Source organism: Rhinatrema bivittatum, chromosome 1 (genome assembly GCF_901001135.1).
Source record: "Rhinatrema bivittatum chromosome 1, aRhiBiv1.1, whole genome shotgun sequence".
In the NCBI taxonomy this organism is placed as follows: Eukaryota; Metazoa; Chordata; class Amphibia; order Gymnophiona; family Rhinatrematidae; genus Rhinatrema; species Rhinatrema bivittatum.
Window position 1 is genome coordinate 832,406,992 of NC_042615.1, and position 26,579 is coordinate 832,433,570.

General features: G+C 46.3%; 1 protein-coding gene across 1 annotated transcript in view; it reads left to right on the forward strand.

Annotated features, from left to right (window-relative positions):
* The window catches only part of NPR2 (natriuretic peptide receptor 2), a 393,621-nt gene that overhangs the window by 229,989 nt on the left and 137,053 nt on the right, over positions 1-26,579 (forward strand). Inside the window, exons 5-8 of the mRNA XM_029583214.1 lie at positions 8,472-8,566; positions 14,366-14,498; positions 18,830-18,914; positions 22,754-22,874. Coding sequence (XP_029439074.1) covers positions 8,472-8,566; positions 14,366-14,498; positions 18,830-18,914; positions 22,754-22,874 — 434 coding nt within the window. The remainder of the gene's footprint in view (positions 1-8,471; positions 8,567-14,365; positions 14,499-18,829; positions 18,915-22,753; positions 22,875-26,579) is intronic.

Consider the following 26,579-nt stretch of genomic DNA (forward strand, 5'->3'; position numbering starts at 1 on the left):
TCAGTGTGTGTGTTGTATTAATGAGGATGCATCAGTGCTATTAACATATTAATGAATGGTGAGTCTGTGGAGGTAATGTGTGTGTGTGTGTAATATTAATGAATGAGGTGTCAGTGTGTGTGTTGTATTAATGAGGATGCATCAGTGCTATTAACATATTAATGAATGGTGAGTCTGTGGAGGTAATGTGTGTGTGTGTTATATTAATGAATGAGGTGTCAGTGTGCGTGTTGTATTAATGAATGGTGCATCGGTGCTATTAACATATTAATGAATGGTGAGTCTGTGGAGGTAATGTGTGTGTGTGTGTGTGTGTTATATTAATGAATGAGGTGTCAGTAGTATTAATGTGTGTGTCTGTGTGTGTTATATTAATGAATGAGGTGTCAGTGTGTGTGTTGTATTAATGAATGGTGCATCAGTGCTATTAACATATTAATGAATGCTGAGTCTGTGGAGGTCATGTGTGTGTGTGTAATATTAATGAATGAGGTGTCAGTGTGTGTGTTGTATTAATGAATGGTGCATCAGTGCTATTAACATATTAATGAATGGTGAGTCTGTGGAGGTAATGTGTCTGTGTGTGTAATATTAATGAATGAGGTGTCAGTGTGTGTGTTGTATTAATGAATGGTGCATCAGTGCTATTAACATATTAATGAATGGTGAGTCTGTGGAGGTAATGTGTGTGTGTGTGTGTTATATTAATGAATGAGGTGTCAGTGTGTGTGTTGTATTAATGAGGATGCATCAGTGCTATTAACATATTAATGCATGCTGAGTCTGTGGAGGTGATGTGTGTGTCCGTGTGTTCCTTTGTCTGTTCCTTTGTGTGTTCTTGCTGACTGTTGCAGGATGTGCCAGCTCTTGGTCCCGCTGGGCCGGCAGGAATCTTTCGCAGTGATGTCACTGGCTCTGCATCTGGCTGCCTGGGGATTGCCCAGCTGTCCTAATGGATAATGCATTCCCCATCTCACTGCTCATTCATATTTTAGGAGCACTAAATGCTAGTAAGGCTGTATTATAGCCGTGGAGCCAGCTCTCCTGCCTTATCTCATTCTCAGATATTTCCTTTCTCACTCTGCCCTCCCAGCCCTTTATATTCTCTCCCCCTCCAGCTTTTCGTGTGCAGAGTGTTCACGAGAGCCTTACGGAGGGGCAGGGGTCAGGAGTCAGGATACAGTAACCTCCCCCTGTGGAATGGACAATCCCGCAGGCACCGAAGCAGATGCCTCCCCTTTCCCTGTAATGTAATAATGGAGAAGGGGGAGAGAGTGAGGGAGAAGAGAGCCCAAGCTGTGTTGAGGGGGGGGGTGTGGGGAGAGTAGGTGCTCAAAGATGAACGGGAGGGAAGGGTGGGATATCCCGGGCAGGGATTTATTTGATTTATTTATATTCTGCTTTCCAGGCACTTCAAAGTGGATTACATTCAGGTACTGCAGGGACTTCCCAGTCCCAGGGGACTCACAATCTAACTGGGAGGTGCATCGAGCCGCCGCAGGGCTGTAACGCGCGTTAAACAGGGTATATCGCCTGGTGTAGGCGAGATTTTGCACGGCCCTGCCAAGAATCCCTCCCCTACCTCAATAAACTGCTCGGCATGCGACTTGCATTCGTGCCTTATGTAAATCCATGCAAAAGTGGCTCATAACCAGGCAGTTCTATGTAGATAATGTATCACGGCTGGCGGAGAAATGGCTCGGCCACAATAAATTAGCAACCCGGGACCCTAAGGGGGGTCCTGAGGCTCTCGAGTTAGATTTAAAATTTTAAAAACATCCAGTCTGCCCAGCTTGTTTCTTATGGGAGAAACTGCCACTCGACGTGGGTTACCCCAAGTTTCTCTTCAAATAGTAACTGCCGTTCCGTGCTGGTATCCCCAAGCCTTATGATAACCCATAAAACATTTCTGCTAGCAACATTTGTACTGGGTGAGGAGCCTTCTTGAAAATTCAGACAGCTCTGCTTGACGGGCTTTGCTTATGGCCATAGAAGAGGGCCTGTGCATTTTCCCCTTGGGTCTGCAGATCAGGACCCCAGTGCGTAATAGTCAGGACCCCTGTTGGTGGTTGTCTGAATCCGTCTCCCTTCCTCCCACCATCGAAGCAATGAGCAATGTTGCAGTTACATCAATAGCATGAAGGCTTCTTGCTTGGTTAAGGTTCGTCTCGGCCTCCCAGTGCAGATTACCCCCATGCTTATCAGTAGCCCAGACTGTAAATGTCGGGGCCCCTCGTTGGTAGCTGTCTGAATCCAATTCCCCTTGCCGAAGTGGGGAGCAATGTTGCAGCTGCATCAAAGCTACATAAGAACATAAGAACATGCCATACTGGGTCAGACCAAGGGTCCATCAAGCCCAGCATCCTGCTTCCAACAGTGGCCAATCCAGGCCATAAGAACCTGGCAAGTACCCAAAAACTAAGTCTATTCCATGTAACCATTGCTAATGGCAGTGGCTATTCTCTAGTGAACTTAATAGCAGGTAATGGACTTCTCCTCCAAGAACTTATCCAATCCTTTTTTAAACCCAGCTATACTAACTGCACTAACCACATCCTCTGGCAACAAATTCCAGAGTTTAATTGTGCGTTGAGTAAAAAAGAACTTTCTCCGATTAGTTTTAAATGTGCCCCATGCTAACTTCATGGAGCTAACTTCAAAGCTTAACTTCAAAGCTTATTGATTAAGGGTAAGTAATCTCCACGCCTTCTGCTAAGGGCAGTAACCACCACACCAGCAAGTTACCCCCAAGCAGTCTTTTCTTCATTCCCATCCTCTAACCTTTAGAGATCCACAGTGTTTGTCCCATGCCTCTTTGAATTATTTGACTGTTTTCATCTTCTCCACCTCCTCCAGAAAGGCGTTCCAGTCATTCACCACCCTCTCCGTGAAGAAATATTTCCTGACACTGGTTCTGAGTCATCCCCCCTGGCGTTTCATTTCTTGACCCCTAGTTCTACTGATTTCTTTCCTAAAGAGAAGGTTTGTCGAATGTGCATCATTAAAACCTTTCAGCTTTCTGAAGGTCTGTACCCTGCACCTCCTCTCTTCCAGGGTGTACATATGTAGGCCCTTCAGCCTCTCCTCATAACTCTTCCAATACCGACCTCACACCATTTTGGTCGCCCTTCTCTGGATCACCTCCATCCTGTCTCTGTCCCTTTTGAGATACGGGCTCCAGAACTGAACTAGTACTCTAGAAGAGACCTCACCAAGGACCCGTACAAGGGGATTATCACTTCCTTTTTCTTACTGGTTATTCCTCTCTCTATGCAGCCCAGCATTCTTCTGGCTTTAGTTATCATCTTGTCACATTGCTTTACCACCTTCAGATCACCAGACACTGTCACCCCAAGATCCCTCTTGGTCCACACTCATCAGTCTTTCATTGCCCATCACATACAGCTCTTTTGGATTACTGCACCCCAGATGCATGACTCTGCACTTCTTGGCATTGAATCCCAGATGCTAAATCTTCATCAACTCTTCAAGCTTTGTTAAATCACTTTTCAATCTCTCTACTCATTTAGATGTGTCCACTCTGTTGCAGATCTTAGTATCATCTGGAAATGGACCAACTTTACCTTCTATCCCTTCTGCAATGTTGTTCACAAATATATTGAACAGAACCAGTGCCAACACCGATCCTTGTGGCCTTCCACTTAACAGGGCTATCTCTTCTAAGTAGATTTTATTTACCACTACCCTCTGTCTCCTATCAGTCAACCAGTTTGTAATGCAGGCCACCACTTTGGCGCTCACTCCCAAGCTTCTCATTTTATTCACAGGCCTCCTAAGCAGGATTGTATCAAACGCTTTGCTGAAATCCAAGTAGATCACATCGAGTGCTCTTCCTCAATCCAATTCTTTAGTCCCCAATCAAAAAACATCAATCAGATTCATCTGACAGGATCTTCCCCTGGTGAATCCATGCTGCCTCAGGTCCAGCAATCCTCCTGACTGTAGATAGTTCACTCTCCTTTCCTTCAGCAGAGTCTCCATTACTTTTCCCACCACCGAGGTGAGGCTAACCGGCCTGTAGTTTCCAGCCTCCTCTCTGCTCCCACTCTTGTGAAGCGGGATCACCACTGCTCTTCTCCAATCACTCGGCACCACTCCCGTTTCCAGGGATCTATTGAACAGGTCACGCAGCGGAGCCACCAGCACCAAGTGGACAAAAGATTACTTGAAACCCAAAAAGGGAAAAAAATAAGGGGCAGGAAGGGTGGAATAAAACTTCTGTGCCTTCAACATAAGAGAGAGCTCACAACAGTTATTAATGCAAAACTATTCCTCCTCTGCAGCAGGTCCCTCTCCCTGCCTGCGCTCACTCATTAGGAGAATACAGGGATGTCCCAATCCACTGCAGCAAGGGGGTGGGCTCCCACAGGGAATCCTAGCAAAAACTGCTTTAAAGGCAGGTAGAGGAGTCAACGAGAGGCCGACCCCTAAATGGGAACTTCCTTGCTCCGTTCCATAAGTTAGAAGGAAAAATTAGAAGACAAGAGGTAGAGAGCTCCTACTCCAACTAAAACCCGCGAGGATGGCAGGTGCTGCGGGATGATAAACAGCTAGGACGCACCCTCTGCATGCTCCCACATGGAGGTGCAAAACCCAAACCTCTCCCCCTTATTGATGCACAGATCCTCCCCAGCTTAGTGGTTCACTCCCTCAGTAAGAGGAGACCAGGGATCTTTTACTTATGAAAGAAAGCATTGGTAGTCGGTGAATACCCCAACCCCAGACTCTACTCTCGCACCTCAACATCCAAAAAACCTGCAGAGAATCCTGCAGTGAGGAGCAGGGGACCCCCTAGCTCCCACCCGGTGACCTGACCCTGCCCTAGTCACATGACCTGGGCCATGTGGCCAATCACAACAACTCCCCTGTGAAAAAAAAAAAATCATACCTTAGTGACTCTATGCCTATCAGATTGTACCTGAGGCAAGGGCAGGTGAAATGATTTACCCAAGGTCACAAGGAGCAGCAGTGGGATTTGAACCCTGGCTTCCCTGGTTTACAACCTGCTCCTCTGTCCATTGAGCTACTGCTGGTGGGAGGGAGGAGATCCCAGGCTGTGATGTGAGTGGAAGCATGTGAGCGGGGCAAGAGAACCCAGGCTGTAATGTGAGTGGCAGCATGTGAGCGGGGCAAGAGAACCCAGGCTGTGATGTGAGTGGAAGCATGTGAGCGGGGCAAGAGAACCCAGGCTGTGATGTGAGTGGCAGCATGTGAGCGGGGCAAGAGAACCCAGGCTGTAATGTGAGTGGAAGCATGTGAGCGGGGCAAGAGAACCCAGGCTGTGATGTGAGTGGAAGCATGTGAGCGGGGCAAGAGAACCCAGGCTGTGATATGAGTGGAAGCATGTGAGCGGGGCAAGAGAACCCAGGCTGTGATATGAGTGGAAGCATGTGAGCGGGGCAAGAGAACCCAGGCTGTGATGTGAGTGGAAGCATGTGAGCGGGGCAAGAGAAACCAGGCTGTGATGTGAGTGGAAGCATGTGAGCGGGGCAAGAGAAACCAGGCTGTGATGTGAGTGGAAGCATGTGAGCGGGGCAAGAGAACCCAGGCTGTGATGTGAGGAGTGGAAGCATGGGAGCGGGGCAAGAGAACCCAGGCTGTGATGTGAGTGGAAGCATGTGAGCGGGGCAAGAGAACCCAGGCTGTGATGTGAGTGGAAGCATGTGAGCGGGGCAAGAGAACCCAGGCTGTGATGTGAGTGGAAGCATGTGAGCGGGGCAAGAGAACCCAGGCTGTGATATGAGTGGAAGCATGTGAGCGGGGCAAGAGAACCCAGGCTGTGATGTGAGTGGAAGCATGTGAGCGGGGCAAGAGAAACCAGGCTGTGATGTGAGTGGAAGCATGTGAGCGGGGCAAGAGAAACCAGGCTGTGATGTGAGTGGAAGCATGTGAGCGGGGCAAGAGAACCCAGGCTGTGATGTGAGTGGAAGCATGTGAGCGGGGCAAGAGAACCCAGGCTGTGATGTGAGTGGAAGCATGTGAGCGGGGCAAGAGAACCCAGGCTGTGATGTGAGTGGAAGCATGTGAGCGGGGCAAGAGAACCCAGGCTGTGATGGGAATTTTGTAAGGGGAGGGGGCTGCTGGATCCCAGGCTGTGATATGAGTGGAAGCATGTGAGCGGGGCAAGAGAACCCAGGCTGTGATGGGAATTTTGTAAGGGGAGGGGGCTGCTGGATCCCAGGCTGTGATATGAGTGGAAGCATGTGAGCGGGGCAAGAGAACCCAGGCTGTGATGGGAATTTTGTAAGGGGAGGGGGCTGCCGGATCCCAGGCTGTGATATGAGTGGAAGCATGTGAGCGGGGCAAGAGAACCCAGGCTGTGATATGAGTGGAAGCATGTGAGCGGGGCAAGAGAACCCAGGCTGTGATGGGAATTTTGTAAGGGGAGGGGGCTGCCGGATCCCAGGCTGTGATATGAGTGGAAGCATGTGAGCGGGGCAAGAGAACCCAGGCTGTGATGGGAATTTTGTAAGGGGAGGGGGCTGCTGGATCCCAGGCTGTGATATGAGTGGCAGCATGTGAGCGGGGCAAGAGAACCCAGGCTGTGATGGGAATTTTGTAAGGGGAGGGGGCTGCCGGATCCCAGGCTGTGATATGAGTGGCAGCATGTGAGCGGGACAAGAGAACCCAGGCTGTGATGGGAATTTTGTAAGGGGAGGGGGCTGCCGGATCCCAGGCTGTGATATGAGTGGAAGCATGTGAGCGGGGCAAGAGAACCCAGGCTGTGATGGGAATTTTGTAAGGGGAGGGGGCTGCTGGATCCCAGGCTGTGATATGAGTGGCAGCATGTGAGCGGGGCAAGAGAACCCAGGCTGTGATGGGAATTTTGTAAGGGGAGGGGGCTGCCGGATCCCAGGCTGTGATATGAGTGGCAGCATGTGAGCGGGGCAAGAGAACCCAGGCTGTGATGGGAATTTTGTAAGGGGAGGGGGCTGCCGGATCCCAGGCTGTGATATGAGTGGCAGCATGTGAGCGGGGCAAGAGAACCCAGGCTGTGATGGGAATTTTGTAAGGGGAGGGGGCTGCTGGATCCCAGGCTGTGATATGAGTGGCAGCATGTGAGCGGGGCAAGAGAACCCAGGCTGTGATGGGAATTTTGTAAGGGGAGGGGGCTGCTGGATCCCAGGCTGTGATAAGCGTGTGGGGCAGGGGGAGGGAAACGGGCGGGGAATTGTAGAAGAGCCTAACCTGTGATGTGTGTTGAGGGAGGGGGTAGCTCAGATGTTGGTGAGTGGGGGAGCAGAGGGGGGAGAAATTGGAGAGCTCTGACTGTGATGTAAGGTGGGGGAGGTGTTATGGGAAAAGCTTTGCAGGGATGTGCGTGGGGAGGGGGATGGTGAGGAATGGATTCAGCTATGATGTAAGGTGTGGTGGTTTTGTGGAAGTCAAGGCTGTGATGTGAATGAGGGAAGAGAAGCATTTACGTTTGTCCTCTTCTCCTCTGGATAGTGTCAGTGTATATACATTCACCATCTCCTCCTTTCCAGTATAAATATTTCCAGTTTGCCTTGGTTTCTGTGCATGGGAACTCTTCCCTTCAGCTATTTCCATGGTCCTAACTGGATACTTTTCTAGTTCTAATCTTTCCTTCTTTCATTGGGGCAAAGGACCTGAGCAGATGATGGTCAACAAAGATCTACAGGTCAATCTAGTCTGCCCAGTTATTCTAGTCCACATCACCAGGTTGTATCCCAGCTGTGGATGCTTAACGTGCCCTCTCCTCCCCCTCCAGGAGATTGCTCCTATCAGTGCCTGTCGTCTTCCTTTTGGGTCCTCTGTCATTCTGGGTAGATGAGTGTACGAGATGTCATAAGCAATCCAATGTCTCAACACCATCCTTTGTAGAAAGCTACCAAGATTCATGAGGCTGTTGCCCAAACATCCAGCTGCAGGAGTCCCTGTGGCACTGCTGAATAGTAGCTAGCCACTACCAACCTGCCGGCATCAACCCCATTGGTTTCTGGCACGTTGTAGCTCCACAGCAGCAGCTCTGCCCCCAACCTGCGCGATTGTTTGGTCGTCCCTCCATTACCCTCTCTGCTTTCTCCTTATCACTTTGCTCATGGCTGTATTGGTCCCAGAGGGATCTGGTTTCATAACAGGCTGGGGTACGTTTTTATTGAAGAAGCAGGAGAAAAATATCTTGAGATCAGAATGGATTTGAGATTTGGAGCCCAATCTCCTGCTTGGTAATGTCTGGAGAAATGAACCATGTGCTCTGCCAAGCTTAAGGAGAAGAACCTGCCGTGCTGGTGTAAACCATAGCCGTCTGATCCTGGAAATTAAACATTTTTGTCTGATACGCTCAGCATGCAGTAACAGTAGAAAAATATGTTGCACTGCGGGAAGTTTGTAGCAGGACCCTGAGTGGAGGGGACTGCACCGCGGTGTCTGACAAACATAACCGGTAAGCTGGAGCCCCTTACCCTTGTCTCCTCTCTTTCATTCAGGCATCACAGGACTAGTGAGCATGGACAAGAGCAATGACCGGGATACGGACTTCAATCTGTGGGCCATGAGTGACCAGAATACAGGAGAGTATGCGGTTAGTACCCAATCATAAAAAGAGGCTTTCTCCTGGTGGTCAGCAGGGACCACTGAGCCAGTCAAGAGAGCAGGGAATAACCAGGCATGCAGATACGGCCATCCATTATCACGGGACCCTCCATCAAATCTGTCAACAGCACAGATGAGAGTGGAGTGAACATTAATATTCTGTCTAAACAAAGCAGGCTGCAGGGAATGCCATTGTCCATCAAAAAGTAAGGCTAAGGAATTCACTTTCATATAAGTAGAGGGTATCTCAGAATGAGGAGTGCAAGCAGAAATACTGGGAAGGGTGAAAAGCAGGAAAAGCAGTCAGGATAACAAAGATGCAAATGGAGGTCAGGAGAACTCATGCAATAAGGTGAGAAGACTTGTTTTCCTCAGATATGTCAGAGAACAGAGGCAGTGCAGACGTGGAACTGTAAAACTGAGAATAGAAAAGGAGAAATGTGTAGAGGGTGACAACTTCACAGCACAAAAGCAGAAATACTAAAAATACTTTTTATTCAGTGGTTTTCAAAGAGGGGAATGGAAAAAGATCATAGACAGTTGGCAAGAGTGCATGCGGTAGAGGGTTAGGTACCCCTGCATTGACAAAGGAGAAAGTCTGAATGCAACCAGCAAACCTGAAAGAGTACAAAGCAGTGGGGTCAGATGGGATATACCCTAGAATATTAAGGGAGCTCAGAGAGATGCTGGCGGCTTCACGGATAGATCAATTCAGTCGTTCTTAGGAGACCAGAGATGGGCAGATTTGGTGATAGGGATTGATCTTGGTGGTGGAGAAATGAATAATAGAATAATAATAGGACTAGGGGGCACTCCATGAAGTTAGCAAGTAACACATTTAAGACTAATCGGAGAAAATTCTTTTTCACTCAACGCACAATAAAGCTCTGGAATTTGTTGCCAGAGGAGGTGGTTAGTGCAGTTAGTGTAGCTGGGTTCAAAAAAGGTTTGGATAAGTTCTTGGAGGAGAAGTCCATTAATGGCTATTAATCAAGTTTACTTAGGGAATAGCCACTGCTATTAATTGCATCAGTAGCATGGGATCTTCTTAGTGTCTGGGTAATTGCCAGGTTCTTGTGGCCTGGTTTTGGCCTCTGTTGGAAACAGGATGCTGGGCTTGATGGACCCTTGGTCTGACCCAGCATGGCAATTTCTTATGTTCTTATGTGTCACTGGTAAAGGACAGGATAGTGAAGTGTCTTGAATTGATACAGAATAGTTTTATCCGAGGAATGTTATGTCAAACAAATCTTTGATTGAGTGACCCAAAGAGCTGGACTGGGGTGTGCACTGGATGTGGTTTAGTGGGATTTCAGCAAAGCTTTTAATGCTGTCCTATGTAGGAGAATCATAAATAAACTGAGAAGCCTGGTGGTTCCTTTTAGTTTTGCCCTCTGTTCTTCAACTTTGCAAAGGTTTGACCACCCTGCAGCAACTTGTTAAGATGCTCCTCCATTTTAACAAAGTTACATAGAAACAAAGAAACATGATGACAGATAAAGACCATATGGTCCATCTAATGGGCCCATCCATTCAATTTATCTAGCCTTTCTATTTCCATCACTCCCTCAGACATCCCCTGTGTTTATCCCAAACTTTTTTTAATTCATTTACTGTCATCGTCTCCACCATCTTCACTGGGAGGCAGTTTCATACATCCACTACTCTCTCTAATAAATATCTCCTAAGTTTACCCCCTTTACCCTCATCCCATAATCTCCTGTTCTAGAGCTTCCTTTCCATTGAAAGAGGCTCACTTCCTGTGCATGGAAACCATTGAGATATTTGAATGTCTCTATCATATCTCCCCTACCTCGCCTTTCCTCTAGGGTGTCCATGTTTAGATCTTTACATCTATTCCCATATGCTTTAGTACAAAGACCACCTGTTGGACCGATTCCACCCAGTTTATATCCTTTTGAATGTGCTGCCCTTGAGTCCGGGACCCTGAATTTTGAGTGCCCCCTCTTTGCCTGTGCTCTACCTTAACCTACACTGTCTGATGATCACTGGAGCTCAGGTGACCACCTGTCTGTTGGTAAGAACCAGGTCCATATCTCTTGAGGAGAGCCCCTGGAAGGATGTCCAAGGTCTCTCTACTTCTAACTGATTGTACAATGGGATGCACCAATTAGGGAAGTTAAAAATCTTCCCTAACATCTGCCCCTTCACTGCAGTCTTCTGCAGGTCATTGCTTAGATCTCTGTCAAATTGTTCTGTAGGTCATTCCAGTGTAGAAGAAAGTGCCATCTCTTCGTTGCAAGTTGACCCACAGTGGCTCCTCTTTTCCCCATGGTCTCAGCATTTCTGCTGCTTATTAATTGTCACATAAAGTGCTGCACCTCACCCTTTCCTACCTACCCTGTCTTTCCAGAAAAGATAATTGCCCAAAAGGGAGGTGTCCTGGTCCTGGGATTCATTGACAGAAACAGTTGCTAGGTCTGCCTCTGCCCTTGTGGCTTGTAAATCTGGAGGATTTATACTCCTTGTCTTGTCTTTCTCTGGTATATCATCATGCTCCTTTGTCCTCCATATTGCTTACAGTTAGTTTTGGGGGTTTATTTACTTGTTTTTCTGCTTATAAACAAACAAATTCTAAGAAATACCATCTTGTTTAAAAAAAAAAGTGCTCACAAAAATGATACAACATAATACAAATCACAACAATCACGTCATAAAGAATGAGACACCAAAGCACAAAGGTCCACCATGCTCTAGGAAGTCAGAGGACATTACTCCAAACAATAGCCAATTATCATAAAGGAAGATATTACCTCATTATCAATTTCATAAGAAAAATAATTGGTTTGTAACTAAGAAAAAAAAAAAGAAAGTTGGTTAAGTTCAAAGAATACATAATAAATAATATGATATTTAATCAAACTCGCAGATATGTCAAGAAAAATAATGCCCAAATCTGGAGATCCCTACACCTTAAGAGCAGAAATTGCTTTGTGACGGGGCTATGCTCATCACTAACATTATCCCTGCATGATTTTTGCTATCTATGTGCAGTAGGAGGAGTTTTGACAGTTTTTGATTCTTCCCATTACTATACCTCACCTTTTTGGGGGATAGTCTTTTTGGGGTATAAAGACCTTTGGAGCATGCCCAGTGTTTCAATGGGTTGGAGAGTGGAAAGGAGATAGAAGAAGAGTGAGTTGCTGAAACCTTCATTGGGTTTCAACAGAGAGTGGCTTGGAGAGCTAGAGATTTCCACAATAGTTGGTTGGAGAGCTTGGGATTCCGCCCGGATCTCGCTGAAGGCAATTCAAGCATCTGGCAAAGTGGTTTTGAGGAAGAGATTTTTGAGATTTTTATTTTAATGTTGATTGGCCATGCTTGAGGGAAGGTTATCCCCCCGGTATCCCAAAGGACTGGGACCAAAATCTTTTAGCCAATTGGACCAGCTAATTGGTTGGATGAAGAGAAGGTTGCAGCCTATTGAACCAATAGCTTATTTATGAGTTTGGATTACAGTTAAAGAGTTTGACGTTTTTTTTAACCCAGTTTAGTACTTTTGCTTGGGAATGCTTTTTCCAGCCCAATTTATGCCAGAACTGGAATTACATTTGTTAACCCTCTCTTACTGGTGAGGATATTTTCAATCAGGATGAAGGTGTAAGAGCAGGAAGAGAAGTGATCAGAAGAAAGATGGACAGAGAAACCATTTGCTTTTTATTGATCACTGAGTGTATGCTGATTCTTCTTTTGGTCATTTTTACCTGGATCCTCTTCTTTAAGTTACAGTAAAGAACTTTTTTTTTTATCTGAACACCAACTAAAGACTCCAGTGTTTTCTTTGAGTGTTCCCTATATAGACTTACTAGGGGATGGATGGATCCTTCTGTGATTCCTGGCTTCTCCCTGTTGTATTGATTTTGGCTTTCCTACTCTTATTCTTCACTATTTGGCACCTCCTGAAACTATTTGATCTAGAGTGTGACGTGGTCATCGACAGCACTAGGGGTCCCGGAAGAGAAATATTCCTCCCTGTCCAGACCTGAATCCAGACCCATAGCATTCCTTGTTGAAGATAAAGCACCAAAATGAGGGACCTACCACAGCTTCCTACTTCTTTTTCTTTCTCTTGCTGTAGAAAAGCACATCACGAGATCCGAAGAATAGTTTCATAAGCCAATCTCTATCAGTTTCCAAAACCAGATTTACTATCAAGGTAGGTGTTTTGCCTCTCTATAAGGCATTCAAAGGAACAGAGGACATATCTTGCTGCTCTTCTGTACTAGGTTTCCTCTTTGGGAATGACAAATGCAAGACTCTGGAAACAGGAGGCAAAGAAGCTTCTTGCAAATGACTATCTCAATAAGATATTTCTTTAAACAGCTCCACTGGAATCAAAGCTGACTTGGAAAAGTTAATTATATGCAACTTCTTCCATCTGGAGACATTCTCTAAGCTTTCAATGAACGTATAAATTATCTTTAGTTAAAGAACCTTCCATCATTTGAATCTGATCAACCTTCCTTGCAAGTTCTTTTTTAAGTCCTCCATCCCCTTCTCTTGTACCAAACGCCTTCTATTAAACTCTCTAAAACCTTCAGAAATATGAGAACTTTGCAATGAGAGGGAATTTCCTAGACTTTCAATTGCTATCCAAATACATTCTAATGTAAAAACTTGAGGTTTAGGCATAACAAACAATACCCGGGTCTCCTCCTTCTCATTCTGCCAAAGCTCCTGTTGCGCCTTGCAAACTTCTAAAGCGTCCCGCCAGTTCCAGTGACTCCAGGCTACCAAGAAGAGCTGCACACACAAGAACAGCTCTCAGCCACCTTCCCTATCACAACAATGTCATCATCCAGAGACAGGGCTTGCTTCGAAGGGCTAGGTCTCTTCCCAGCGTCTTCCAAACCTCGGGACTCAAAGAGACGTCTTGGGCCAAGGAGAGGAGCAGCAAACCTTCCCCAACATCCTCTCCAGGCAGCTCTACCATGGAGACTAAAGGCTGATCTCTTCCACGATGAACAAACCACTCAATATGCCCTTGGGTAGAGGCTATTAATGAGTCTGATGGAAAGGAACGTGTCTTACCCTTTCTGTTCACCGTTATGGTAAGCGAGGAGTAATATAGCAAAAAAATCAGACGCAAAGTGCAGGCAAGTTTTGGAGAATGTCCGCTATCTTGCTCCTCCCCCAGCCTACAGTTATTTTTTCAGGTGTTTATCCTTATGTTTTCTTTCCCTAATCTTATTTGTCGGTTGGAGGTGACCCCCCCCCCCTCTTGATTTAATCAGCTCCTATCCTCCAGCCCCTCATCTAGTTTCAACTGTTGTGAATGCACATTCAGAAATTTTCACTTAGCATCCTGCTTCACTTCTGAGATATACCCTGCTACTACTTATCATTTTTTAACTGCTACAGACACTCGCAGTGCTGCACAGACACATATACAAGACAGTCCCTGCTCCATGGAGCTTACAATTTAGTCAAGACAAATATATATGACAAACAAGAGTCTACAGGAAATGTATTTATTATAGGGAAGTGGTTAAGACTTAGAAGTTGCCTGAAATAGGGTGAGTTTTAGACTGGATTTGAATAGGGCCAAGGTAAGAGAGGGAGCATGATGCACCGAATCAGGAAGTCTATTCCAGGCATATGGTACAGTAAGGTGGAAAGCATGGAGTCAGGAATTGGCAGTGGAGAAGGAGGGCACAGATAAGAGCGACCTGCCAGATGAACAGAGATCATGAGGAAGAGCGTAGGGTGAAATGTGATTCAGTGACATATAAGGTAGATTATTTCCTTGTCTTCCTTCTAACTGCAGGTCGTGGGACACTACAATGGAGTTACAAAGCAGATTAACTGGAGTGGGAAACCCATTCAGTGGGTGAAGGGTGTCCCTCCCTTAGACAACCCGCCCTGCGTCTTTGAAGTGGACAACCTTTCCTGCATTAAAAGTATGAGACACCCTCTTCTTGCTCTGCATGTTATCCCCGCCTGTACATTCAGAAGAGCTGCTCCGTGCACAGTAGTACCCCGGCCGTGGGACCTGAAGTACCCTGACAGCTGGAATGAAAGTTACAGGGTGAGGTGAGAGAGGCAAGGAATGCATGGTTAGTAGGTGAGGTGAGAGGGGCTATTCTAGCCAAAAGAACATCTTCCAAGAAAAGGAAAAAGGAAAGAGCTTAAGCACTGGCAAGTTAGATGTAAAGCACTGATAAGGAAGGCAGAATTTGAAAAGAAGCTTGCCATGGAAGCAAAAATTCACAATAAAAACCTTTTCAGTTACATTCAAAGTAAAAAGCCTGTGAGGGAGTCAGCTGGACCATTGGATGATTAGATAGAACAAGGCTTCAGCAGAAAGATTAAGTGAATTCTTTGTTTTGGTCTTTACTGAGGAAGATGTAAGGCAGACACCCATGCCAGAAGTGATATTTAAAGGTGATGATTCACAGAAACTGAAATAAACCTCAGTGAAGCTGGAAGATGATTAGGGATAAACAGCATGGAAGATATATTAGGGTTAAGCAACAGGAAATGTATCTATCCCTTGGGATCCTGCTAAGTACTTGTGACCTGGATTGGCCACTGTTGGAAACAGGATGCTGGGTTTGATGAACCTTTGGTCTGACCCAGTATGGCATATTCTTATGTAAACTGACAAACTAAAGAGTAGCAAATCACCTGGATCAGATGGTATACTTTCCAGCGTGCTGAAAGAACTAAAAAATGAAATTGTAGACCTACTGTTGGTAATCTGTAAACTATCATTAAAATCAGTACCTGAAGATTGGTCAGTGGCCAATATGATGCAAATATTTAAAAAGGGTTCCAGGAGTGATCCAGGAACTACAGTGCTAGAAAAACATGACTGAAGCTATTACAAATGACAAAATTAGTGAACATATAGATAGTCATAGTTTAATGGGACAAAGCTAACCTGGATTTAGCCAAGGGAAATCTTGCCTCACCAATCTACTACATTTTTCAAAGCATGAATAAACCTGGGGATAAAGGTGAGCCAGTTGATTTAGTGTATCTGTATTTTCTGAAAATGTTAGACAAAGTCCCTCATATGAGACCTTTGAAGAAATTAAAAAGTCATGGGATAGGAGGCAATGTTCAGTTGTGGACTGAGGAGTGGTTTAAAGGTAGAAAACAAAGAGTAGGGCTAAATAGTCAATTTTCTTAATAGAGAAGGGTGACTAGTAAAGTGCCCCAAAGATCTGTACTGGGACTGCTACTTTTTAACATAATTATAAATGACCTAGGGAGGGGAACAACAAGTGAAGTGATCAAATTTGATGATGACAGAAAATTATTCAAAGTTTTTAAATCATGAGGATTGTGAGAAATTGCAAGAGAAACTTAGGAGACTGGAAGATTGGGCATCCAAATGACAGATGACATTTAATGTGGACATGTGCAAAGTGATGCACTTGGGAAAGAGTGACCCAAATTATAGCTTCCACTATAGGAGTCACCACTTAGGAAAATGATCTAAGTGTCATTGTTGAAAATAAATTGAAATCTTCTGCTCAGTGTGCAGCAGCAACCAAGAAAGCAAATAGAGTGCTGGGGATTATTAGGAAAGGAATGGAGAATAAAACAGAGAATATCATAATGTCTCTGTATCACTCCATAGAGAAACCATACAATGAGCATTGTGTGCAGCAGCAGCCAAGAAAGCAAATAGAGTGCTGGGGATTATTAGGAAAGGAATGGAGAATAAAACAGAGAATATCATAATGCCCCTGTATCACTCCATAGAGAAACCGTACAATGAGCATTGTGTGCAGCAGCAGCCAAGAAAGCAAAGAGAGTGCTGGGGATTATTAGGAAAGGAATGGCGAATAAAACCATATCTTCTATTGTTTGATATTTGTGAATTAATAACCTGTCCTTTCTCTTCCTTCTCAGCCAAGTTCGTATCACCCTGTTTTATGTAACTGCCTTTTCAACACCTTGTTATAGTTATGTTTACTATGCACCCCTGTTTTATGTGAACCAGCATGATGTGACTGCTGTCTCGAATGCCGGTATATAAAAATCTGAAATAAATAAATAAATAAATAAAATAAAACAGAGAATATCATAATGTCTCTGTATCACTCCATAGAGAAACCATACAATGAGCATTAATGCCTCTGTATCACTCCATAGAGAAACCATACAATGAGCATTGTGTGCAGCAGCAACCAAGAAAGCAAATAGAGCGCTGGGGATTATTAGGAAAGGAATGGAGAATAAAACAGAGAATATCATAATGTCTGTATCACTCCATAGAGAAACCATACAATGAGCATTGTGTGCAGCAGCAGCCAAGAAAGCAAATAGAGCGCTGGGGATTATTTGGAAAGGAATGGAGAATAAAACAGAGAATATCATAATGCCTCTGTATCGCTCCATAGAGAAACCATACAATGAGCACTGTGTGCAGCAGCAGCCAAGAAAGCAAATAGAGCGCTGGGGATTATTAGGAAAGGAATGGAGAATAAAACAGAGAATATCATAATGTCTCTGTATCACTCCATAGAGAAACCATACAATGAGCATTGTGTGCGGCAGCAGCCAAGAAAGCAAATAGCTAGGGATTATTAGGAAAGGAATGGAGAATAAAACAGAGAATATCATAATGCCCCTGTATCACTCCATAGAGAAACCATACAATGAGCATTGTGTGCAGCAGCAGCCAAGAAAGCAAATAGAGTGCTGGGGATTATTAGGAAAGGAATGGAGACTAAAACAGAGAATATCCTAATGCCTCTGTATCACTCCATGGTGAGACCTCATCTTGAGCATTGTGTGCAGTTCTGGTCACCGCATCTCAAGAAAGATATAGCAGAATTAGAAAAAGTACAGAGAAGTGCGACCAGAATGATAAAGGGGATGGGACAGCTTGGAGAAGAGACGGCTGAGGGGGGATATGACAGACATCTATAAAATAATGAGTGGAATGGAACCAGTAAAAGTTAATCAGTTGTTTATTTTTTCAAAAGGTACAAAGTCGAGGGGACACTCATTGACTGTCCTAGTCAGCTTGCTGTATTTGCAGTATAGAAAAATTGTGAAATATATAAATGAAATAAGTTATTACGTGATATATTTAAGTCAAATAGGAGAAAATATTTTTCACTTTGCATAATTTAGCTCTGGAATTTGCTGGTAGAGGATGTGCTGAAAGATGTTAGTGTAGCTTGGTTTAAAAAAGGTTTAGACAAGTTCTCAGAAGAAAACTTCATAAACCATTATTAAGTTGGACCTAGAGAAATTCATTGCTTATCCCTGGGATAAGCATCATGAAATCTATTTACCTTTTGGGATTCTGCCAGGTGCTTATAGCCTGGATTGGCCACCATTAGAAAGAGGATACTGGACTTGATGGTCCTTTGGTCTGACCCAGTTTGGCAGGATCTTATGCCCAGAAGCATCCGGCAACTGCAGGATGTGCAGGTTATGCCCTCCCCGGGAGTCCCTGGCAGCTGCAGGATGTGCAGGTTATGCCCTCCCCGGGAGTCCCTGGCAGCTGCAGGATGTGCAGGTTATGCCCTCCCCGGGAGTCCCTGGCAGCTGCAGGATGTGCAGGTTATGCCCTCCCTGGGAGTCCCTGGCAGCTGCAGGATGTGCAGGTTATGCCCTCCCCGGGAGTCCCTGGCAGCTGCAGGATGTGCAGGTTATGCCCTCCCCGGGAGTCCCTGGCAGCTGCAGGATGTGCAGGTTATGCCCTCCCCGGGAGTCCCCAGCAGCTGCAGGGGACTCCTCTGGGGAGGGCAGGTTATGCCCTGGGGAGGGCATAACCTGCCCTCCCCGGGGACTCCCAGGGAGGGCAGGTTATGCCCTCCCTGGGAGTCCCTGGCAGCTGCAGGATGTGCAGGTTATGCCCTCCCCGGGAGTCCCTGGCAGCTGCAGGATGTGCAGGTTATGCCCTCCCCGGGAGTCCCTGGCAGCTGCAGGATGTGCAGGTTATGCCCTCCCTGGGAGTCCCTGGCAGCTGCAGGATGTGCAGGTTATGCCCTCCCCGGGAGTCCCTGGCAGCTGCAGGATGTACAGCAATGCCCTGTGCAGTTATATGGAAGGGGGGGAGGGCACATGGATACAGAGGTGAGATGCGTGCTTCCGCTCCTTACCTTGTCTGTGCTCATTTCCCCCAATTAGCTGTTGGGCTGTTGTAGAGTGAAGCTTCTCTCTTGTCTTGCCTTTCATCCATGCTTTGCCTTGAAGGACCCCTGTGCTTCCCCCCGTCAGCTGTAGGGCTAATCGGAAACTCAATCTCCATCCTTTCTTACAGGTACACTTTCCACTTTGGCGATCGTTGCGCTGGGCACCGGCCTCATCTTCATCATGTTTGGAATCTCCAGCTTCCTCATCTTCAGGTAGGGTCAGGGCGGGCTCCCTTTCTCCAGCTCCAGTGGGGACCCGTGCCCTGAGAACAGCAGTGCAGGCAGAAAAGGCTAACCTTCCCGCAAGGTCCTCAGCTGAGCCCCTCTGACCAGTATGTAGGAAACATGCAGGCTTCCACTGACATTTCAACAAGGCTCTCAAAATGGGGAGGCTCAGGAGTAAAAAATGAAGGCACATTTCTTCATGAAAGGGAAGGTGGATGCACAGAGCAGATAGAAATGCTAACAAGATGCTAACAAGAACCGAGAACGCTTGAGAAGCACAGAAGATCGATAGATACGAGAAAGCAAATAGAAAGTGCAAGAACAGTCTGCAGTATTGGAAGAGAGGGAATAAGAGAGTAAAGGCCAAGCTTTCTCTCCCACTCAATGTCATCCCTTACATGGATGGAATTTCAGGGCAATCCAAGAGACCTGGACCATGAGGAGAACAGGGAACCTGCCCTCCTTCCACCATGCAATGAGAAGTCTGGAGAATGGGCTGTGTTTCCTCCATAAGGGTCTGCAGAATGTCTCTCCCAAACTCAGAGCTGCACACACCAGGGATAGGGAGCCTCTCCCTCATACACACAATACTCTGTGATACCACAGTATGAGATCAGACCTGAGAGGCAGGGAGCCTCTCAGGTCTGATCTCATACTGTGGTATCACAGAGTATTGTGTGTATGAGGGAGAGGCAGGGAGCCTCTCCCTCATACACACAATACTCGGTGATACCACAGTATGAGATCAGACCTGAGAGGCAGGGAGCCTCTCCCTCACACACACAATACTCTGTGATACCACAGTATGAGATCAGACCTGAGAGGCAGGGAGCTTCTCCCTCATACACAATACTCGGTGATACCACAGTATGAGATCAGACCTGAGAGGCAGGGAGCCTCTCCCTCATACACACAATACTCGGTGATACCACAGTATGAGATCAGACCTGAGAGGCAGGGAGCCTCTCCCTCATACACACAATACTCAGTGATACCACAGTATGAGATCAGACCTGAGAGGCAGGGAGCCTCTCCCTCATACACACAATACTCAGTGATACCACAGTATGAGATCAGACCTGAGAGGCAGGGAGCTTCTCACTCACACACACAATACTCAGTGATACCACAGTATGAGATCAGACCTGAGAGGCAGGGAGCCTCTCCCTCACACACACAATACTCAGTGATACCACAGTATGAGATCAGACCTGAGAGGCAGGGAGCCTCTCCCTCACACACACAATACTCAGTGATACCACAGTATGAGATCAGACCTGAGAGGCAGGGAGCCTCTCCCTCACACACACAATACTCAGTGATACCACAGTATGAGATCAGACCTGAGAGACAGGGAGCTTCTCCCTCACAAACACAATACTCGGTGATAGCACAGTGTGAGGAAGGAACTCAAAGGCAGGGAGCTTCTCACTCACACACACAATAATCGGTGATACCACAGTATGAGATCAGACCTGAGAGGCAGGGAGCTTCTCACTCACACACACAATACTCAGTGATACCACAGTATGAGATCAGACCTCCCTCACACACAGAATACTCAGTGATAGCACAGTGTGAGGAAGGAACTCAAAGGCAGGGATCTTCTCCCTCACACACACAATACTCAGTGATACCACAGTATGAGATCAGACCTGAGAGGCAGGGAGCTTCTCCCTCATACACACAATACTCAGTGATACCACAGTATGAGATCAGACCTGAGAGGCAGGGAGCTTCTCCCTCACACACAATACTCAGTGATACCACAGTATGAGATCAGACCTGAGAGGCAGGAAGCTTCTCCTTCACACACACAATACTCGGTGATAGCACAGTGTGAGGAAAGAACTCAAAGGCAGGGAGCTTCTCCCTCATACACACAATACTCAGTGATACCACAGTATGAGATCAGACCTCCCTCACACACAGAATACTCAGTGATAGCACAGTGTGAGGAAAGAACTCAAAGGCAGGGATCTTCTACCTCACACAAACAATACTCACTGATACCACAGTGTGAGGAAAGAACTCAGAGGCAGGGAGCTTCTCCCTCATACAGACAATACTCAGTGATACCACAGTGTGAGTACAGACCTGATAGGCAGGGAGCTTCTCCCTCACACACACAATGCTCAGTGATACCACAGTATGAGATCAGACCTGAGAGGCAGGGAGCTTCTCCCTCACACACACAATACTCAGTGATAGCACAGTGTGAGGAAGGAACTCAAAGGCAGGGAGCTTCTCCCTCATACACACAATACTCAGTGATACCACAGTGTGAGGAAAGAACTCAAAGGCAGGGATCTTCTCCCTCACACACACAGTGATACCACAGTATGAGATCAGACCTGAGAGGCAGGAAGCTTCTCCCTCATACACACAATACTCAGTGATAGCACAGTGTGAGGAAAGAACTCAGAGGCAGGCAGCTTCTCCCTTATATACAAAATACTCAGTGATACCACAGTGTGAGGAAAGAACTCTAAGGCAGGGAGCTTCTCCCTCACACACAAAATACTCAGTGATAGCATAGTATGAGTTCAGACCTGAGAGGCAGGGAGCTTCTCCCTCACACACAATACTCGGTGATACCACTGTGTGAGGAAAGAACTCAAAAGCAGGGAGCTTCTCCCTCACCCACAATACTCAGTGATACCACAGTATGAGATCAGACCTGATAGGCAGGGAGCTTCTCCCTCACACACACAATACTCAGTGGTCCCACAGTGAGAGTACAGACCTGATAGGCAGGGAGCTTCTCCCTCACACAGACAATACTCAGTGATACCACAGTGAGAGTACAGACTTGATAGGCAGGGAGCTTCTCCCTCACACACACAATACTCAGTGGTACCACAGTATGAGATCAGACCTGATAGGCAGGGAGCTTCTCCCTCACACAGACAATACTCAGTGATACCACAGTGAGAGTACAGACCTGATAGGCAGGGAGCTTCTCCCTCACACAGACAATACTCAGTGATACCACAGTGAGAGTACAGACTTGATAGGCAGGGAGCTTCTCCCTCACACACACAATACTCAGTGGTACCACAGTATGAGATCAGACCTGATAGGCAGGGAGCTTCTCCCTCACACAGACAATACTCAGTGATACCACAGTGAGAGTACAGACCTGATAGGCAGGGAGCTTCTCCCTCACACAGACAATACTCAGTGATACCACAGTGAGAGTACAGACTTGATAGGCAGGGAGCGTCTCCCTCACACACACAATACTCAGTGGTACCACAGTGAGAGTACAGACTTGATAGGCAGGGAGCTTCTCCCTCACACACACAATACTCAGTGGTACCACAGTATGAGATCAGACCTGATAGGCAGGGAGCTTCTCCCTCACACACACAATACTCAGTGGTACCACAGTGAGAGTACAGACCTGATAGGCAGGGAGCTTCTCCCTCACACAGACAATACTCAGTGATACCACAGTGAGAGTACAGACTTGATAGGCAGGGAGCTTCTCCCTCACACACACAATACTCAGTGGTACCACAGTGTGAGTACAGACCTGATAGGCAGGGAACTTCTCCCTCACACACACAATACTCAGTGATACCACAGTGAGAGTACAGACTTGATAGGCAGGGAGCTTCTCCCTCACACAGACAATACTCAGTGATACCACAGTGAGAGTACAGACCTGATAGGCAGGGAGCTTCTCCCTCACACAGACAATACTCAGTGATACCACAGTGAGAGTACAGACCTGATAGGCAGGGAGCTTCTCCCTCACACAGACAATACTCAGTGATATTGCAGTTTGCAGACATCCTTTGACTTCTGTCTTTCACATTTAGGAAGCTGAGACTGGAGAAGGAGCTAGCCAGCATGCTGTGGAGGATCCGCTGGGAGGAGCTGCAGTTTGGGAGCCCAGAGCGATATCACAAGAGTGCCGGGAGCCGACTCACCCTCTCCCTGGTAACAAGTAATTTTGTCAAAAAGCGTGCACTTATCGCATCTGCATGAGGAAGACCCTCCCTGCCCCCTTTCCTATCCCAACACAACCTGCAGCTACCAAAGATGAATTTAGGATTTTGCTGCTGCTAGGCACATTTAGCACTGCCATCTTTCCTAACCCCTAACTCTTCCTCTCCCAGTAGGGTTGGACAACTGAGAGCAGGTGGTTTAAGGCACAGCCCCATTTCCTGCATCAGCTCAGGCTTCATTCTGCAATAGGAATTAGAAAATGGTGAAGCCCATTGGCAAACATTTTATATCACAGACTCCCTATTCAATAGCCAAGCAAGCAGAAAACCTATCCAGGGAACGTTATCCAGACCAGCCTGCTACTGAATCCACCTGGATAAAGTTATCTGGATGAAGTTCAGTGCGATCAGATGTAGGGGTGATTTACTGAACTGCAGTATTTTCTTCAGAGGTTTGCTCCACTGCAGCCTTAATAAACCCCATAGTAACTATTTTCATGGCAGGAAAATACTGCCAGAACGATACGGTGGCTTTGCAACCCCCAAAATTAATGCGCGATGGCGACCTCTTCACTCAGGGCTGCCGTCATTTTAAAAGGCCCCCTCCCCGAAAGTGTGCGGCAACCCCCCAGGAGTCTTGTGAGACTTCTCTGCCCCACCTCCCACAGCCTCTAGAGCTGGCCCTGATTTCCAAAACCTCAAAATAAGTAAAATCCGGGTCACATGGTGATGGGTTCTACCCCCAGGTGCACCCCCTTTGGAAAATGAGTTGCCCCTGGGCGTAAGTAGCGTGGCAGCCTGCTGATCCCGTTTTGCTTCAGACGGTGGCTGCACCACCAGCATTGAAGGTGTGCTTGGAGGGGAGGGTCAGCGGGCTTGGCCTAGGGTGGGGACGGAATGGGACTAAAGGTGTCTCAGGGAATATTATTTCTTCGTAGGGTATTGTTATTGTCTCTATCTTTATTTAAGACATATACCGCCGTATACCAAAGGCAGTTTACAATCAGCAACATACATACATAAAAATAATAAAATAGTAAAATACAGCATATAAAATCACACATCTTAAATAAATAACAATAATAAAAGATAACAAATAATACAATAAATACATGCTAAAACATATTAAAACAAAAAAACATAATTAAATAAAGGCAATTTCAAATATCCTTGAACGAAACCTCCACATGTATATCTGACCACTAACTGCTCCTCAGTGTATTAATCAAATGCATCAATATCTTTGCTGATATGATTTCTTCGTAGGGCACTGGATGCTTTGCTGAGTTTTTATCCCTGGTGACATTATTTCTCTGTAGAGTGCTGGATGCTTTGCTGGGACTTTGTCCTTGGTGCTATTTCTCCTTAGGCATTGGATTCTTCACAGAGTTTCTGTTCCTGGTGATATTATTTCTTTGTAGGACTGAAGCCTATGGGCCAGTCACAGCATCTGGAACAGCCAAAGAAGGGAGCACACTTAGCTGTTCAGGTTAGGTTTATTTACAAGGGGAAAAACAAACAGCAGAACAAAAACTGTAACTCACCTTGCTTAAATGTCCAAAGCAATTCATCCATAGATGATGCGTGCATACGATGGGCTTGAAGCAGCTTCCCGGGGCCTGCCTAACTCCTCTGGGCCTGATCCCTTGGGCAGGGAACCTCCTGGGACCCAGAATTCTTTGTGCCTCTGTGCCTTAAAGTGGACCAGGGCAGATGGCTCTAGCTGGGGATTTAAAGTGGTCTGAGGGACTCTTTTGTTTACTCCTTACAAACTCTCCCTCTCAGCTCAGCCTTAATTGGGTCTGCACCTGCCTTTGTCAGGGACACCTCTCCTGATAGAAAGTCAGCATTGATGTTCTCCTTCCCAGCCCTCTGCTGGATTTTATAATGGAAGGCCTGCAGGACTACGAACCATCTCATCACCCTGGAATTGTTCTCCTTGTTCCGGTTTTTCCACATGAGTTGATGGTGGTTTATCACCAGGGTGAACTTCCGTCCCAAGAGGTAATACTGTAAGGCTTCTAGAGACCATTTTACAGCTAGGGCCTCCTTCTCCACTACAGAATATTTCTTCTCCTGTGCTAGAAGCTTCTGACTTATATAGGCCATGGATACTCTTGACCATCCTTCATTTTGTATGAGGACTGTCCCCAATCCCATCTCTGAGGCATCCGTCTGAACAATGAAAGGCTCCACAAAGTCTTCACTTATTAGGACCAGGTTGGAGCAGATCGCTTCCTTCATCTCTTAGAAGGCTTTCTATCGGTCAAGCACTGGAGTTTTTCCAGCAATTTCTTCAATAAACCTCATAAATGGTTCTGTCTACTCGGAGTAGTTTGGTATAAACCTCCTATTGAAGCCTGTCAGTCCTAGAAATGCTCTAACCTTCCCTATGGTTTGTGGGATCTGTAGTTTGGTAATCATCTCAATCTTCCTGAACTGCAGGTGGACTTTGACCCTTCCCCAAAGTATGGCCAGATATTAGACTACTAACAAGTACTTCTTTGGGTTTGCTGTCAGCCCAGCCTTCCTTAGAGTGGAAAATGCAGTTGGATTAGGTGTGTCCTCTAATCTGTGCTGTAGACCATTATGTCATCCAGGTATGCGGCAGCATAGCCCTGATGCAGGCGGAGCATACAGTCAACTAAGTAATGGAATGTTGTGGGGGTGCCATGGAGCCCAAATGGGAGGACCGTAAACTGGAAGAGTTCCTCTGGTGTCAAGAAGGTCGTCTTCTCTTTCACCACTGCTGCTGGGTGTACTTGCCAGTGACCTTTGGTGAGGTCCAGGGTTGGGATGAACCGAGCCGATCCCAGATGCTCGATCAGCTCATCCATCCTAGGCATTGGGTGTGCATCCAGTTTGGAGACTCTGTTAAGTATATACAAAATCTTGTGCTCCCATCCTGTTTCAGTACTAGGACTATGGGTAAAGACCAATCGCTATTAGATTCTTCTATAGTTTCAAGTTGGAGCATTTTCTTCACTTCTGTTTCAATAATGTGATACCTGACTTCTGGAATCCGGGATGGCTGAGAACGTACAATCACCCCCAGTGATGTAATGATATCATGTTCGAGCAGCTGCTTTAAGTCAGCTTCCTGAGAAGTTGATAGCTCCTTCCCTAATGGCACCTTGATCTGTTCTGCCGCAGGTCCAAGCTCTGGGCCAAATCCTGCTTGAATCACTCCACACTCCTGTGGAACCCATTTCTTTAGTAGGTTGACATGGTAAATCTTCATTTTTTTCCTTTTATCCGGCTGAGCTAGTTTATAATCGACCGGGCCAGTTTTTTCCCAAGACTTCAGAGGGCCCTTGCCAATGGACAAGCAACTTGCTTTCAGAAGAGGACAAGAAAATGAGGACCCAGTCTCCGGGCTGGAAGATTCTGTGTACCGTGCCTGAGCCTGAGCAGTCTGAGCTTTCTCCAAGCTTACTTGGGCTGCCTCCCCAGCCTTTTTTAGATACTCCTGTACCTGTATGACATAGTCCATGAGATTCTGTCCAGGATTTCCTTCATCCTTCCATGTTTCTCGAGCCACATCTAATATGCCTCTTGGTCTTCTTCCATATAATAACGCAAAAGGCAAAAAGCCAATCAAGCTCTGGGGTCACTTCGTGAATTGCATACGGTACATAAAGGAGGAGCAAATTCTAATTTTTGCCATTTTCATCTATGAATTTCTGCAACATTTGTT